This window comes from Larimichthys crocea, chromosome XI (genome assembly GCF_000972845.2).
Source record: "Larimichthys crocea isolate SSNF chromosome XI, L_crocea_2.0, whole genome shotgun sequence".
NCBI classification, from domain to species: domain Eukaryota; kingdom Metazoa; phylum Chordata; class Actinopteri; family Sciaenidae; genus Larimichthys; species Larimichthys crocea.
Genome location: NC_040021.1, coordinates 11,194,036 through 11,209,484, shown reverse-complemented (window position 1 = coordinate 11,209,484; position 15,449 = coordinate 11,194,036). Strand labels below are relative to the sequence as shown.

Below are 15,449 nucleotides of genomic sequence, written 5' to 3'. Positions count from 1 at the left end.
TGTACCCGGTTAACCCCCCCTCCGGACCGGCCTCAGTGGTCTCTTCCAGTCGGGCTTGGCTCCGCGAGCTTCCGTACCAACGGCTGTCAAACATAAAGAGACGAGCTCGCGCTATGTTGTCACGATCCAGGTGTGTGTACCGGGCTTTCGGTCGGTCTCTGTCCGCGGTGAGCCAGGTAGGTTGACAGAAACGAGTGGTGCGTTAACTCTGAAACTGTTTGGACTTGATTTAAAAACAAAGCTGGGCTTGAGTTAGCCTGCAGCAGACGTTAGCCTGTGGAGCAGGGCCTCACCCACCAAGGACAGACAGACCCGGACAGCTTCAGAGGACAAGGTCTCACTAACTTACACCACTTTCTTTTTTAACTTCAGGACACAAGCCTCACTCACTGTTAGCTTTAACCTCTAAGTCATAACACGACTAGGTAAGAAACTATAACCTCTGTGCCCCTTCAGGCTGTTTGCACCGAGCATGTTTCTGGAGTTGACCTGACAGAAATAGCTCATGTTATGTTAGACATGTGTGTGATCTCAGGGGGCCCTGCCTGCACAACTCCAGCTGTCTGTGAGCAGGTAATGAGACTGAAACACATCAGGGTTGATTTATACCTCATGGACACTTTATGCTACTGTCAATATATTAATGCATGCATGTGGGAGTTGAGAAATGTAGGTCCACTTGGGTAAAACAACAGACAAACAAACATAAAGCTGAACTTTCCTGAAGGTCAGAGTGTTGTTAAAAGATTATTTTGTCCACCCCATTTATAGCAGAGGCTAAATAACAAATATCTCGCTGTGTAAGATACACCACAAGGTGTACTACAGGTGAATCAGCAACTCTGAAAACTTATCATAACATTCACAAAGGCCAGATTTACAATTTACGACATGACAGCTGCATTAGTTTGAGCTGTGTGTTTTAATTAGTGTTGATCGAGTAGAGAGAGATCCTTGTGTCGCAGCTGCAGTTAAACGTGTAACAAAACAGCACGAGGTAAATAAGTTTAAAGTGACTACAGTTTAAATAAAATTAAATGTCCATATCCAAAATATCAGCTTCAGCTGTCACAGAGTGGGGAGTCATTATAAAGCTCCTTTTACAGTAGAAAGTACAGCAGGAGTCTCTGACTGAATATTCTCTGCTGCTTGAAATGTTGTGTGTAGTTTTGAGAAACTGTAATCAGTAAATGTTCGTCATGTCTACCACAACGACTACAAACAACTGTAGAGGACAGGATTTATTTAAATAACATACAGTACATATCTTTATAATATCTGCTCGTGCTTTTTTATCCTTTTATCTATATATATTTTCTACTTAAAGTTTGTTAGGCACCAAAACAAACTCCTTGTATGTAAAAACCTGATTCTGATATTAAAACTGCGTCACTTTCAGCATCACTCGTGAAAGAGTTTGCTCTAAGTAAACTGCACAAGTGGAAGCAAGAATGCACAAACACAAAAGTCCGAATTAAACTAAATATGCTGGTTGATTCATCGTCCGTGTGTCGTGGCACACAACAGTCGTTTTTGTTAGTCAGAACAAACTTATGTGGGTGCACATGCTTTTCATGTACTGCGGATGATTTGCTCCATTTCTGACAGCACCACCCTCCTCCGGCATCCCACATCAGTGGATTTAATTTAGCATTTAAAAAAAATGCAGCTCCACCAGACAAACATCCGTACAAAAGCAGCCAGAACCAGACGGACTTCTTCAGCAGAGGCCCCGCCTTTCCGAATACTCACACAAATGACTCATCACATACGTCGATGCAGCACGGTTTAGTTTAATTAAGTTCAAGTACAAAGTATGAAATGTTGTTCAGCTACTTTTTTACCATTGAGGAGAAGCACATTTTTGAATATTTGAAAGATGGTTAGTTAATTGTGCAAGATCAATCGTGTACACAATTAGCTCTTTAACTCATAGAAAAAAATATTTGGGCGAGTTGGTAAGCGCCCAGATCTTGGTGCGTTTCCTCTCATCATTGGTGAAGTTCGTCTGTGATGGCCGAAAACAACTACCGTGGTCATCAGATGTACTACACCTTCTCCCGTAGATGTTTTATTTTTTATAAAAGTGTGACAATTCCAACAATTAATTAATTAGTCAATCAACAGAAAATTAATCTGCAACTATTTTGATTATTTATATTTTGATTTCCAGCGTCTCAGATTTTGTTTAGTTTTTTTTCTGTTTCGTATGATTGAACCCTGAATATCTTTTTGATTTTTGAAAACATTTAAACTTGACAAAATGGTCTCATAGATCGAGAGGCCTGATTCATTTACGTGATGTAAGTGAAGGTCGTCTTTGTGTCAGGCGAGGTGAACTGCACAGTGAGTTTTTCGAAAAACAGAATTAATCAGATTACTTTGTTTTTGTTTTATAAGACTTGCTGTTTACAAGAGCACATTACGTAGGCTGCCTGTATAACCACACTCAACACGTTTTTGTTTTTTTTTTCAGGCCAATAATGTGCTCATCAGACAAAGTGTATCAGGTAAGTGCACTTCTATTGAAGTATATTATAGCTTTAGCTTGAGTCGAGGACCTCGTCAGTCTTTATTTTACTGCTCATGAATAAACAAACTCCGAGTGGATCATCCAAAGCAGAATGCGGACATGCCTCAGGAGCCCACAGTGGTTAACTGCAGCTTTTAAAGACCTCATGTTAATGTCGGAGCCTTGAGGGGGAGCAGTAGTAGCTTTTGTTAATTTTCTTTCTCCCCTTTCTTTTTTTTCATCTACAGGCCTCTCCGTCTGCAGCCGGCTAGTTTACAAGAATTCTCAGCCGTAAGTGCTTAATCCCGTTTTGCAGTTTGTCTTTGAATGCCCTTCATTGACCGCTTAATGCGCAGAAGCTCTTCAGCACAACGACGCGCTGTCAATACGAGATTTGTCCGAAAACACAAGTAATTGTTTTGTTTTTTTTCTCGTCACTTTAGATGTGAATTTCCACCATCGGCGAATGTCTTCCACATCAGATACTTCAAGACATCTGCTGTTCACAGTATGTGCAGCGCCAGTTCTCAGGAGTACGTACAGACGTCGACTCTGTTCAGTGTTTAACTCACAGAAACTTTTTGTGTTTGTGCAGGGGATGAGGTGGTCACAGTCAAAACTCCTGCATTCGCAGAATCTGTTACAGAGGGCGATGTGAGGTGGGAGAAAGGTCAGTACAAGTCAACATATCATCGATTAAAATATCTCACAGATTTCTCATTGTATTCCTCATGAGCCCGATGTTGAAATGCATGCTCTCTCGTCATTTAGCTGTGGGTGACTCTGTGACAGAAGATGAAGTGGTGTGTGAAATTGAGACTGACAAGGTAAGAAAAAGAATGAGCCGCAACCTAAAATCATCTGTTTCTACTTAAACGAACCATGGGAAGATTACTCAAAACTTACGTATTGTATTTTGTACTCTCAGACCTCGGTACAAGTCCCCTCTCCAGCAGCTGGTGTCATTGAGGAACTGTTGGTGCCTGACGGAGGGAAGGTGGAAGGAGGAACGCCCCTCTTCAAACTCCGGAAAGGAGGTGTGCTTAGTCGAATGAGTTAACATTTTATCATGGAAATGAACAAATTTGTAAGTTTCCATATTTCAGTACACTGCTTAGACCTTTTAATTAAATTAATTAATTTGGAAACATCTATCTACGATCAATACTATAAGAATTTGAATTAAAAATACGTAATTAAGTCGTAAAATATTTATTTCAGTATCATCCTGCTCCATTGTCACATCATGCATACATCCATGATTAGTTATGAACTAAAACGTGATGCGTAGATGGTAAGTGGAGGTCAAACAAACGGTTCAAAAACAAGTAGCTCTGCTTCTTGAACTGGTTCTGTTAAGGATTCAACAACAGTCAATAAAAATTCTTCCTATTAGTAATAAACCGTCCTCCTGCCTGTATTGGAAAAGGATCAGCCTAGTAACACAGTAACACAAACTGCCTGACTTCCCTTTAATAATACACAGAATAAATGTATCGTTTGTTTTTTTTTCTGTAAATGTTTTTCTTTATTTTTCACCATGACAGCTGTAATTGTGTATTTACTCTGAGTGGATACAAATTAACGATTTAAATTGTATCGAATTACAGCAGCACTGAAACATAATGAGGCAAAATGTGAACGTTGTGAACCGTTAGACTACATTTGTCCACCTGTACTTCTGTTTCATCAGCTGCTGCTGCTGCTGCTAAAGCTGCTCCCTCTCCAGCTGCAGAAGCAGCAGCTGCAGCTCCTCCTCCACCACCGCCACCACCTCCAACTCCAGCTTCGGCACCAGCCCCTCCTGCCATGACTCCCCCAGTGCCACCACAAGCCAAACCTGGTGTGTCTCTAGCATGTAAATCTACACGCTGCAGAAAGGATTTATTTATTATTATTATTATTATTATTATTATTATTATTATTATTATTATTATTATTATTATTATTATCAATGCACAGTATGTATATGAATAGGCCACCAGCACTGACTGATGTCTTTCTCTCTTTATCAAGTTGCTGCTGTCAAGCCCAGTGCTCCAGCAGCAGCTCCTCCAACTGTAGGAGGCAGAGGAGAAAACAGGGTAACACACACACACACACACACATACATATGTTTAAACATCTGTCATGTTTTGTTTTCTTTTATTGCAATAATATTAAAATATTAAAGTTTGTTTGTTTGTTCTCCGTCCGTCCAGGTGAAGATGAACCGTATGAGGTTGAGGATCGCCCAGAGGCTAAAGGAGGCTCAGAACACCTGCGCCATGTTAACCACCTTCAACGAGGTGGACATGAGGTGAAAAGATTGTTCCAGCTCTCTTCGTAGTGTTCACATTGTGTATCATATGATGAATTTGACTCAAAAGAAACGTTTTCTCTTGTTAGTAACATTAAGGAGATGCGGGCAACCCATCAGGCTGCTTACCTAAAGAAGCACAACATCAAACTGGGCTTCATGTCTGCGTTTGTGAAGGCTGCAGCATACGCTCTGACCGACCAACCTGCTGTCAATGCCGGTAAGACAACGTAGACTAGACGTAGCCAAACATACTTTTCATGTTTGTTTTCTTTTTCACAAACTTCACTTTACCAAATCACCAAATTCTTTTAACCAGTTATTGATGACACAACCAAAGAGATTGTCTACAGGGATTACGTAGACATCAGCGTTGCTGTGGCAACTCCAAAGGTATGACTTTTTGACTCTATAAAACTATATTTGGCTGGATAGCATTGAATACACTTGAATAACATGTTATTTGTTTAGGGGCTTGTTGTACCGGTCATCCGTAATGTCGAAACCATGAACTTCACTGACATCGAGAAATCCATTAATGCTTTGGGAGAAAAGGTAAAAAGTCTTTGTCCTAGATTAAAAGTCTGATGAGAAATAAGTCCTAGATATTTGAAAAGCAATTCTTTGTGTCATGTGCCTCAGGCTCGTAACAATGAGCTTGCTGTTGAAGATATGGATGGAGGCACCTTCACCATCAGTAACGGCGGCGTTTTTGGCTCCATGTTCGGCACACCCATCATCAACCCCCCACAATCTGCCATCCTGGGCATGCACGGCATCTTCGACCGACCGGTGGCCATCAATGGCAAGGTGGGAATCACGTTTCCATAGAAACAGACGGCAAAGTTCGTTCTGTGTTTCAAAAGAAAACAGATCTATAATGACTAATAAAACTCAAAAAAGAATGTCCCTGGTATCCAAATCTGATGAGGTCAAACGTGAATAAACAATAAAACTTGCTTTCTGCTTTGGCAGGTCGAGATCCGGCCCATGATGTACGTGGCGCTGACGTACGACCACCGACTTGTTGACGGAAGAGAAGCGGTCACTTTCTTACGCAAGATCAAAGCGGTGGTAGAAGATCCACGAGTGCTGCTTCTGGACATGTGATGTTTTTAACCAACACTTTACTCTCGTTTAAAGATGGCTCCAGATCACACAAAAAAACGCACAACACAACCACTCTTCAGTCAGACTTGATCGGGACATTAAGGTTTTGTTCCAACACTCCGTATGGAGCTTAAATACGTGGTATTATCCGTAAAGAGTAACTTGAAGTGTCTGCAGTCATAGAAATATGCTTAAAACGGGCCTTGGCTAAATCAACAAAGCTAAAAGTTTGCTGTCTTCTATCAGTAAATTTTTTTTTTTTGCCACATTTACATGAATTTAAAAATTGGCATAGAAAAATACTCGCCGCATCCATGTCAGTTGTGTAATCATGAAACAAAATGGCTTTTCCATGCAACAGTTGGCTTCATGACTTTCTCCCCTCCTCGTTAAGTCGGTGCTCCTGAGCCACTTTTTCCACAGCGGGGCCAAGCGGAGCTCCCTCAAATTAGTTCAAGATGTTTTTAATGTTAACACTGGATTGAAAGAATTCCTCCGTTTTACTGCTAGGCATTGTCACGGGCAACAGTTCAGAAAAACAGACTCAGCGACCTGTCGGACGAGCTCATGTTTAGAAGTTATTCACTGCTTATGTTCCTGCTTCGCGCAGTCATCCATGTCCTGTCTTTTATTTTGTGTTGAAGCTGCCGTGCTGTTGTTGTCGGGCAGATTCTTTGACCATCCAAATCTAAAAATGTTGATCAAACTTTTGAGCTTTTTTAGCAAAAACAAATACATGAATCCAGTGTTCATTCACAGAAACTGTACAGAACACAAACCGGACACTGTTTTTTTTTTTTTTTTTTTTTATATGTATACACTATATTGTTACTTTACGGGCAATATGTTGGGGAGTAATGTTCAAAACGCACAATTTAGCAACAGGTTTTTATGTTCAGTTTCAATGATTTTCATTGTATTATTCTATATATAAAATACTTGCATCTATTTAAAGAAACAATTTTAAACATTAAACATCTCGAGAGTTTTATGTAACAAAACTTGTCTTGCACATTTACTTTACAAACTTTGCACATGCTTTCTGTGTTACGATTAGTCCAACAATGACGATTAGTCGATTAATGTTTCCATGATTTTTCCCATACACTAGATAATCGGTTAATCCTTTAAAGTCTCTGTAAAGTAAGAATAAATATTTGTCAGTCCAAAGAAGAAAGTGTTATTTAACCACCAAGCCAAATTTGAATGTTTAAAGATTTCGACAAGTTTATGAAATTAGGTGTCAAAATCAGGTAAAACTGAGCAGTATTCTCAGCTCCAGGGCTGTGGGGGCGTGTCCACTGAATGAACTGAACTAAAACGTGTCAGATGAGTTCAGAAAGTGACATGACTAACTTTGAAACTCTCTAAGCAAAATGAATTAATCTCTATCTCTCTGCTAGGGGTGCAGGGGTATGCTCAGGGTGGCCTCAGCGTGTCATCAAGCCACCGTTTAGGACCGCCCGCAAAATCCTGGACTAAAACCAGTTTAAACCTCCAACTCCACATTTCAGTAATATATCGTTCAAAGTCTTCTCACATTTTTTCAGCAACTATTTTCCAACATATTTAATGTATTTTGAAAGAAATCTTAGAATCTCATTTCTAGTTGCAGCCTCTCAAATCTAAACATTTCAGCCAGTGTTGTCTTATACGATCATATAGTGAATCTCACACAACACAAGGCATTTGAAGAATGTGCAATGTGTATTTTAAACTATTTTCTGACGTTGTATAGTTCATTCAATCGATTATCTGATTGCACATTCATTTATATTAGACATAACGGTTAGTTGCAGCTTGATGGTGGTTTATGTAATACCAAGCGTACACTGCACCAGAGAAAACCGCACATCTCACCTCAACTTTCATCACCAGACTTTGTCTTTTTGACGACGGCAAAATAAAAGCACGAGGCTGAGGCAGGGAACATCTTCGTGGTCAGTCTTGGTGGAAGCATTTTATCTTGCGCCAAATCCATTTTTGTAGTCCAAATTCTCTGCTGCAGATGAATTCTGTGCCAAACGCTGATCTTCAAAGCCTCATTAGCTGGCCTACCGCTCAGCTCTTGAGAAGCTCCAAATAATGGGATCATCTCTGACAAAGTCTTAAGGGTTGATCTGCCCTTTCTCCCACTTCACAAACACAGGCTCAAGTGTGTGCAGCTGTGTGTCATACCCCTTCAGTGTTTCTGTTTACTTTAATAATCACAGGGGACAATGGGTCCTAATGTACGTCTTTGTTTCTCTGCCAGCACCTACACAAATGTCTGAACAACACTGTTTGGAGGAAAAACACAGAATTCATTATGAGAACACAAAAAACCCAAACATTAGATTACCATGAGAATACTAGAGGTCCTAATGGGCCTGAATACAGCAAACAATGATACAAGGGTTCCTTTTTAATTTAATTATTTACTTTTATTACCGCTCAAGATTCCATTAGCGCTTTCGAGATCATGTTAATTGGCCGCGTGTGCCAGTGGGTGCATAGATATCTGAAGGGTTTGTTGGCAGGTTTTTGTCTCGTCTTCAAAATTTGGCCAAATCTGTGAATTTCCAATTGGACTGCTCAATAAGATGTGGGTTTTAAGTCTTTGTGTCCATTCAGATGAAAGATGGCCCATTAGAAATTGGCAGCTAGCTGTTTGTTTTCATTAAGCCACATCAGAGAGATAATTTACCTAAATTATTCTGTTATTTTTTTCTATCTTTCTAAATAGCTAATTATATCAATGTCATTATATAAAGAATTTAAATGAAAATGTGTTTTGAGTTTAAGACGATACAAATATTAACAACCAAAACTGTCCATTTATGTTTTAATCCTCGCTTTCACTTTATATTTATTAAGTACAGCCTATAAAGTCTGAAAAGTAGTCTTGATTCAGTGGAACATGAATGACACATTTTGTTCGAAGCACAGACTTTGTATGCATGTATAAACTAATTCCAGCTGTTGTAGTTTCACATTATTAGATAACGTAGTCAGCGTCATCACCTTAGTTTGTGTTTTAAAACCCTAATGGTTTGCCAGAAACAAATGGAGTATAAATCAAACGCATACATAAGATGTAGTTTTATATTATCATCAAGATTCAGTTGATATAAACAGAAAAACATGACATGGCTTTGTTAGTTTTATTTAATTTAAGTTGCTCAACCAATAAATACAACTTCCCCAGCCATGAGAGCATCATCATCCATTGTGACTGAACTTCACTGAATGAGTGCCAAAAGAAGCTCCTCTCATTAAGGTAATTAATTAAACATTTTATGGATACATGATTGTATGTTCAGAACTACTGATTGTTCACTAGAGCTTATATGGCTTGAAAGCAAATAAATCCACATTTAGAGTCAAATATCTGCTGTGTGAAGTTAAATAAAATATTGGCATAAACCCACTGAAGCCATGTGGTTGAAAAAGGAATAAAAATGGATTTTACTTTAGAGTTTAGTGGAAACAGTAACCAGTTAAATCAGACCACAAAGCAAGTAGTTAGGTATAAAGTTATTTTTCCAGTGTTCAGTTTATCAGCTGTGTTGCTGCTAAATTAAATACAAAACGTATAAATAGCTAGTCAAATATTTAAAATATAGTAAAATCTAAACAATAAAGCTGGATAAACTATATATAAGTGGCACTAAAGGATGGAATTTAAAGGAAAATATTTACTACTACTACTACTACTACTACTATACTATTATATAGTATAGTGTATATATTATTAATGCTCAGTATGATGTTCTGAACTTGTTTTCCCATGACGTCAAGTGGTTCATCCACAACTACTGCAATTAACACTATGCAAGTTTGTGTACTGCTAAATGTACTGCTGGATTTTTTTATATTTTTAGAGTGAATGAAGAGAAACTCTGGAGGCAACAATGAAGACAAACATGGAGAGAGTAAAGATGGTGCAAAGGATTCAAGATGGAGGAGGCAGAAACTGATCCAGAACCAGCCGAGGACTCAGGTGATCGACAGACATGCAGTGCTACAAACTCTGACAGGGGAGAAAACTTTTATGGTGTAACTTTTTAAGATATAATCTACATCCGAGCATATTCAAAACACGAGACTAGAACCTGTTATAAAATGAGCAGGACTAATACTTTTAATGCTGCTTTTGGGGTGTTTGAGATTAGTAAGCTGATACGATGGTCTGATCATTTCAGTTGAGTTAACTGTTTAAACTTAATTAAGTTCATTAGTTCTGTTATATTTCAAACATTGATCTACGAGACCAGAAGCGTTCACCACCTCAGTGTTAAAGATTAAAGGAAGAGGAGACGGGCTGCAAAACATCTTGGGACCTCCCTGGCAGCCAGTTGTCAGACTTCCGGTCATCCATTCCAGAGAAATTTTGATGATGATGAGAAGGGGAGGGGATCGAACGACGGAAGAGGAGAAAAGATGGAAGTGTTTGCATATCCCAACTCTGACAGCTTCTCAGGAAGTGATGTTGACAGCGTTAGCTTTGACATGGAAGTCAACCACATGTTGGAGGAGAAAAAGAAGACTGTCTGTCTCTCTGGAGGATCCTGGACGACATAATGGTGATGAAGGTGAAAAAAATAACAAACAAACACATTAGTTTAAATGGTTGTCTCGTGTTCTGATGACCCAGGATATTAAGGGTGTCAAGCCATTTAGACGACTCAATGAAGAGGTGCAGGTGAGACGGTGCGTGATGTCATTGTGTCCTGTGTGGTTACCGCTGGAGCCACCTGACAGAAACGGATTGCACTGTTTGATATCACACCTTGAGAGAATTCATCAGCACACCCTTAATAATCCTACCCCACAGGGCCTGCATAAGTAATGCTGCACATGCATATTCATAAGTGTGCTGTTTCCTTTACAGGCCGTTTCATTCAAAGCTAACCAATGTGGTCGAAACAACTAGCCTTGCATCTGGCCCTATTCTTTCCCTCCTCTCAGTCCTTTGATATGGATGCCAGCTCTCTTTTTCTTCCTCCTCTTGTTCTGTTGTCATACCAGAAGATTATTTTTGGATGGAGAGAATGAGGCGGAGGACCCTGTGGCCCAGCGGCAGACACAGCTGGCAGCGCTCAGGTGGGTGCAGCTGGTTGGTGTCAGAGGTTCAAGTATTCACAGTGGACAGAACTGGGTTTAGCGAAGAACTACAGTGGACGGAGAGAGGAGGGGGAGTCACTGCTACTACGATACACCTGTCAGTGGTGCACAATACCAGCTCCTCTTCCTAATAAGTATCTTTATCTAAAGCAAACATGTGAAACTACTGGATTCCCGTCATATAAATAACAAAATCAAATAGATTGCATTAACTTTCATTTGAAGGTGTCTCCTCTGTTATCCCTAATCCTCATCTTAGAGCTGATGTACGTCTCTGTATCTACGACAGCTCAGCAAACTGACTGCAACAAAGAGAGACGGGTCAAAAAAGGTTGGACGTTACATTCGCTCACATCTAAAACTGTTAAACTGTTAAAATAATTAAAGCACAAGTGTGTTCACAAAATCTTTAAGAGAAGAAAAAACAACCGAATAACTTATGTTATTTACATGATGATAACTTTCTCCTTAATGTGGGTGATCTGGTCCTTTTAAAACTAATAATTCTGGTCCATTACAAACCTCTATTTATTTTATTTTTTTATATTAAGTTACTTTATGAAAGTACTAATTTTTCTAATTGATTTTAAAAAAAAAAGAAGAAGGAATTTCTGAATCCCACATACACCAGCTCACATACTGACCTGTACATTATGGTGGCTGAGCAGCTCTTGTCAAACTTCTTGACCAACCACTCGAGCTGTCTCTGATCCAGAGGAACGTTAGCTTCCTGCATGCGTGACAACATCATTTTCTTGAATATCTATCTAAGTCATTGACATGTATTGACGTAAGTGTTATCCTGACCTTTACAGCCGTCCTGAAGGCAGAGGTGGAAACTTTCATGGTTCCTTCTTTGTCCAAAGCCTGGAAAAAGTCCATGATGCTCTCATTTTTCATTTTGAGGAATTTCTGAGAGAGAATCCAGATCATACCTTAAATTGTGGTGTATACATGCAAAGAAACAATCTCTTTAGGGTACTTTTTGAAAGGACATGAGCACAAATGTTACATATAACAACAATAATGTCACAAACCTGTCTCTCCAGACTGACCTGAAAGACCTGGAGGGCAGATATGTTCCTGGTGACGGAGCTCATGACACTGTATCGAACATCCAGAGCAGGACGCCTCTGACGGGCTTCTTCCAACAGCTCCACAAAGGCCTCACACACAAACACTGACTGCACTCACATATATATACACACACGAGCACATTTGTAGCATAGATGCTGCACTGCAGACACGTGTAATGTGAACATACAGATTCATATTAATATTTCGTTTTTGCTGCACTTACAGAAATATCAATCTCCTCCACTGCTGAATTCTTGTTGTTTTTAACAGTTGTAAGCAGCGTCAGAGCTCCAACATTTGTTATGGGGTTTGGGGATAGCTGAACAAAATACACACACACACACACACACACCAAACCTTATGTTTAACATTTAAATTAAGTTTCTAAGAGTGGACAATGTTTAAAATCACCATGATTATAATCAAATAAAACATCAGTGCTCTGGGACCTTGAGGACTCTCAGTGTGTTGTTGGCAGCCAGTCCCTGGCACAGCAGAGTCACAGCCTCATCGTCTATATGGTTACAGCTGAGATCCAGCAGCACCAGCGTGCTGTTTTGTTTCAGAGCTTGACCCAGTTTCTCCGTCCCAAAGTGGCCAAACCCATTCCACGACAGATGAAGATGCTTCAGAGTCGAGTTTAACTGAGAGAATGTAAACGTGAGTGACAAACAGCTTCGACAGAAAACAGTTAAACATACACCGAAGGCTTGTGCTTGAGTCACCTTCAGTGCAGCACACACAGCCGCTGCACCACGCATAGAAAGGTGATTCCAGCTCAGATTGAGGTCTTCAATACCTAGATTACTGCCTTTGAGAAAGGGGCCACAGTGTTTGAAACTTAAACCCCACAAATTACACATGAAGTCTGTTCAAGTCAAAGTGAAAGTTTGTTTATCAGCTCACAATTTTTTACAAGAAACAAGTATTTGTTCATACATTCCAGGTTTACACCTAATACGTAATACCTAATATGAGGAATGAACTACAGTACCTAACATATGACCCAGGTATTCTCCTCCAGCATCATAGAACTTATTGTTACTGAGATCCAGCTCTGTGACCACATAGTCACCCTAAAAACAAAGAAAAGTTGGATTGAAGCTTAATTTTTGAATTGACACGGAGCTTAACTGTTATTTTGCCACATGGATTCAACAGTTTTATGTACTAACCTTTAATACCTCAGCTATGTATTTAATAGCAGAATCTCCAAATTCATTTCCTATGGGAAGACAAGGGAAATTAATTAAATTACTGATCCAAAAAAAGAGCAGAACAAATATATTAAGAGGTGAAAGATGTAGGTGATCACCTGAAAGTTTGATGGATTTGATCTTGTAATTGTCTGCCAGCATTGTGGAGACGATCTTCGCTCCTTTACGTTGCAGCTGGTTGTTGGAAAGGTTCTGAAATAACAACACTAAGTCATTCTTACACTCTAAAAATGTTACTTTAAAAATATATTTTTGTTTTTTTGGAGTTCAGAACAATTGAGAACCACGCTGTACCACAGCCGAGCTGATGTACGTGATAGTTTCAGGGTAGTTACTAGGCTTTCAATGCTGTTGTTTAATATAAGCATCTCCATCAGATAGTGTGTCCCAGTTGCTCCAAGTGTGTTGTCCTCCAGCTCAAGGTGGGTGATGACACGGTCTTCCTAAAAATGCGAAAATAGAAAATAAATGTCAGGTCCAATTTCTATGCATCATTTTACATCATCACTATGCTACTTTTTTCATGGATATCTAGATGAAGGGATTAAAGGCTCATACTCCCAGAGCTCTAGCCAGAGCTTTGGCCCCAAGTGGCCCCACACCGTAGTGGTTCAGGTTGAGACTGGTTTCATTCAAGTTGCGGAGGAAGGAAGAAACAGGATGGACCCCGATCTCCTGACAAGCCTGCAGGTACAGCTCTGCACGGGACAAACTCTGTCTCCGACTGGTGGCATCTGAAAGGAAGAAGAGGTGAGGGGGACAAAAACTATGCATTCATTATTTTTTATTAAACTGTTGGTCACTGTAACCTACCGTCTGTTTCCAGATCTGTGTCCCACTCGTCACCAGGGTCGCCGTCTTGGTCTTGAGGTGGCAGCTCCTCGTCCTCCGTCTGATCCAGAACTGCACCGTCCTCCATCACACCACAAGATCTTGAACCTACACCTGTATCTGCCCTACACCTGAACAAACCAAGAGGAGGAACCAGGTGAGTCTTAGAGAGTATATTTATGTACACTTAAGTACTGTAGTTTTTGAGGTGCTTGTACTCGTCTATACTTCTACCCCTCTACAATTTGAAGACAAGTATTGTACTTTTTACTCCACTACCTCTATTTGCTAACTTTAGTTACAAGTTACTTTGTTTTAATAATACAAAATATAATCAGCAAATCAATTATGATGTAATATTACACAATAAAATACAACTTTATTGAACCCTGATAGAGATTAACCAGTTTGGGCGTTAAAATGATGTACACATTTCATCTCATCAGTAATTATGACAAGTTAAAATGGTTTACTGTAGCTTGTTAACGTGAGTTTGTTGAAGTTGTGTGACAATAAAGGCTACTCTTATTTTATTTTTCTAATATTTTTAGCTTTAGCATTTAACGTCGTTTGGTTTTTTTTCATGAAGCAACAACGGTTGGAGCAGACCAACGTCTCTAAATTTGAAATATTAAAACAGGACTAAAAGTATAACTAACTTGAAGCGGTATTAAAAGCAAAAACAAATGTTTTTTTTAATGTTTAACATGTTAAATGTATTTTACTGTTCAGAGCAGAGAAAACAGAAACCTACCTGAACAAGTTTGTCACTTTCTATGTGAAAAACACGAACGTTGAACCTTGTAGGAAAACCAACGGTCGTTGTTGCTAGGTGGTTTGAAATTGCGGTTGATGGGAGGTCGATAAAAACAATGATGAGAAAAGAAAAGAAAGGTAAATACATAGGGAATTATGTATGTAGGTTTGTCTTTAAAATGTGTGACCACATATTGATCAGTATTTGTGAATTTAAATCGATTTATTGGGGGCTACTGGGCCTTGCAGTTCACATAAAATCCACTAGATGGAGCCGTTGACCACAGTCTGAGTCTAGGCTCGACCTACAAGACATTTTGTTGATGTAGCTTTACTTTCAGGTGTTATTATTCAGTCCACTAAATCCAAGTGTTCAGTGTTGATGTGAGAAACACAACTCTGTGGTGACCTTTACCTGCTGTCCAACAAATGTTACAAAGGGTTTTAAGTGCTTCCGTTAGAAACAAAGATAAAGACACGTAAAGGAGAGCCAAATAATAACTCAATTCAGTTATGATTTGACAATTAGGGAAAGACTCTT

At 39.4% G+C, this 15,449-nt stretch overlaps 2 protein-coding genes across 8 annotated transcripts; one reads left to right on the top strand and one right to left on the bottom strand.

Moving 5' to 3' along the window:
* The first annotated feature begins 30 nt into the window (after positions 1 to 30).
* On the top strand, positions 31 to 6,693 carry LOC104922423 (dihydrolipoyllysine-residue succinyltransferase component of 2-oxoglutarate dehydrogenase complex, mitochondrial). Of its 3 annotated transcripts, none has more exons than XM_019270602.2 (15): positions 31 to 176; positions 2,477 to 2,510; positions 2,761 to 2,803; positions 2,956 to 3,020; positions 3,108 to 3,182; positions 3,284 to 3,339; positions 3,441 to 3,549; positions 4,212 to 4,355; positions 4,529 to 4,596; positions 4,714 to 4,811; positions 4,901 to 5,031; positions 5,131 to 5,204; positions 5,283 to 5,366; positions 5,454 to 5,621; positions 5,787 to 6,693. In XM_019270602.2, the coding sequence occupies exons 1-15, from the start codon at positions 114 to 116 to the stop codon at positions 5,919 to 5,921; spliced, it is 1,347 nt and encodes a 448-aa protein (XP_019126147.2). In that variant the 5' UTR covers positions 31 to 113; the 3' UTR covers positions 5,922 to 6,693. The 3 variants fall into 3 exon arrangements, with proteins under 3 accessions (XP_019126147.2, XP_019126146.2, XP_027140377.1); XM_019270601.2 differs by having other exon boundaries at positions 4,206 to 4,355; XM_027284576.1 differs by lacking the exon at positions 31 to 176 and adding an exon at positions 216 to 573 and having other exon boundaries at positions 4,206 to 4,355.
* A 3,022-nt stretch (positions 6,694 to 9,715) lies between these two features.
* LOC104922446 (leucine-rich repeat-containing protein 74A-like) lies at positions 9,716 to 15,020 on the bottom strand. 5 transcript variants are annotated; one of them, XM_027284202.1, is made up of 15 exons: positions 14,907 to 15,020; positions 14,135 to 14,283; positions 13,880 to 14,055; positions 13,657 to 13,764; positions 13,420 to 13,513; positions 13,280 to 13,329; positions 13,099 to 13,180; positions 12,830 to 12,915; positions 12,554 to 12,748; positions 12,328 to 12,423; positions 12,083 to 12,211; positions 11,835 to 11,939; positions 11,672 to 11,757; positions 11,241 to 11,325; positions 9,717 to 10,657 (listed from the first exon to the last, which is right to left on the bottom strand). In XM_027284202.1, the coding sequence occupies exons 2-14, from the start codon at positions 14,238 to 14,240 to the stop codon at positions 11,283 to 11,285; spliced, it is 1,356 nt and encodes a 451-aa protein (XP_027140003.1). In that variant the 5' UTR covers positions 14,241 to 14,283; positions 14,907 to 15,020; the 3' UTR covers positions 9,717 to 10,657; positions 11,241 to 11,282. The 5 variants fall into 5 exon arrangements, 4 of the variants coding, with proteins under 4 accessions (XP_027140004.1, XP_027140003.1, XP_027140006.1 ...); XR_003463187.1 differs by having other exon boundaries at positions 9,725 to 10,657; positions 11,241 to 11,329; XM_027284203.1 differs by lacking the exon at positions 14,907 to 15,020 and having other exon boundaries at positions 9,716 to 10,657; positions 14,135 to 14,328.
* Between the last annotated feature and the right edge of the window lie 429 nt (positions 15,021 to 15,449).

Coding starts and splice junctions, on each gene's coding strand:
- LOC104922446 (XM_027284202.1), bottom strand. CDS start 14,240: ATGGAGGACGGTGCAGTTCTGGATCAGACGGAGGACGAGGAGCTGCCA. Junction 13,181..13,279: donor ACATAGCTGAGGTATTAAAG/GTTAGTACATAA, acceptor CTTTGTTTTTAG/GGTGACTATGTGGTCACAGA. Junction 11,758..11,834: donor CCTTCAGGACGGCTGTAAAG/GTCAGGATAACA, acceptor TCACGCATGCAG/GAAGCTAACGTTCCTCTGGA.
- LOC104922423 (XM_019270601.2), top strand. CDS start 114: ATGTTGTCACGATCCAGGTGTGTGTACCGGGCTTTCGGTCGGTCTCTG. Junction 5,205..5,282: donor TTGCTGTGGCAACTCCAAAG/GTATGACTTTTT, acceptor TTATTTGTTTAG/GGGCTTGTTGTACCGGTCAT. Junction 5,367..5,453: donor TTAATGCTTTGGGAGAAAAG/GTAAAAAGTCTT, acceptor CATGTGCCTCAG/GCTCGTAACAATGAGCTTGC.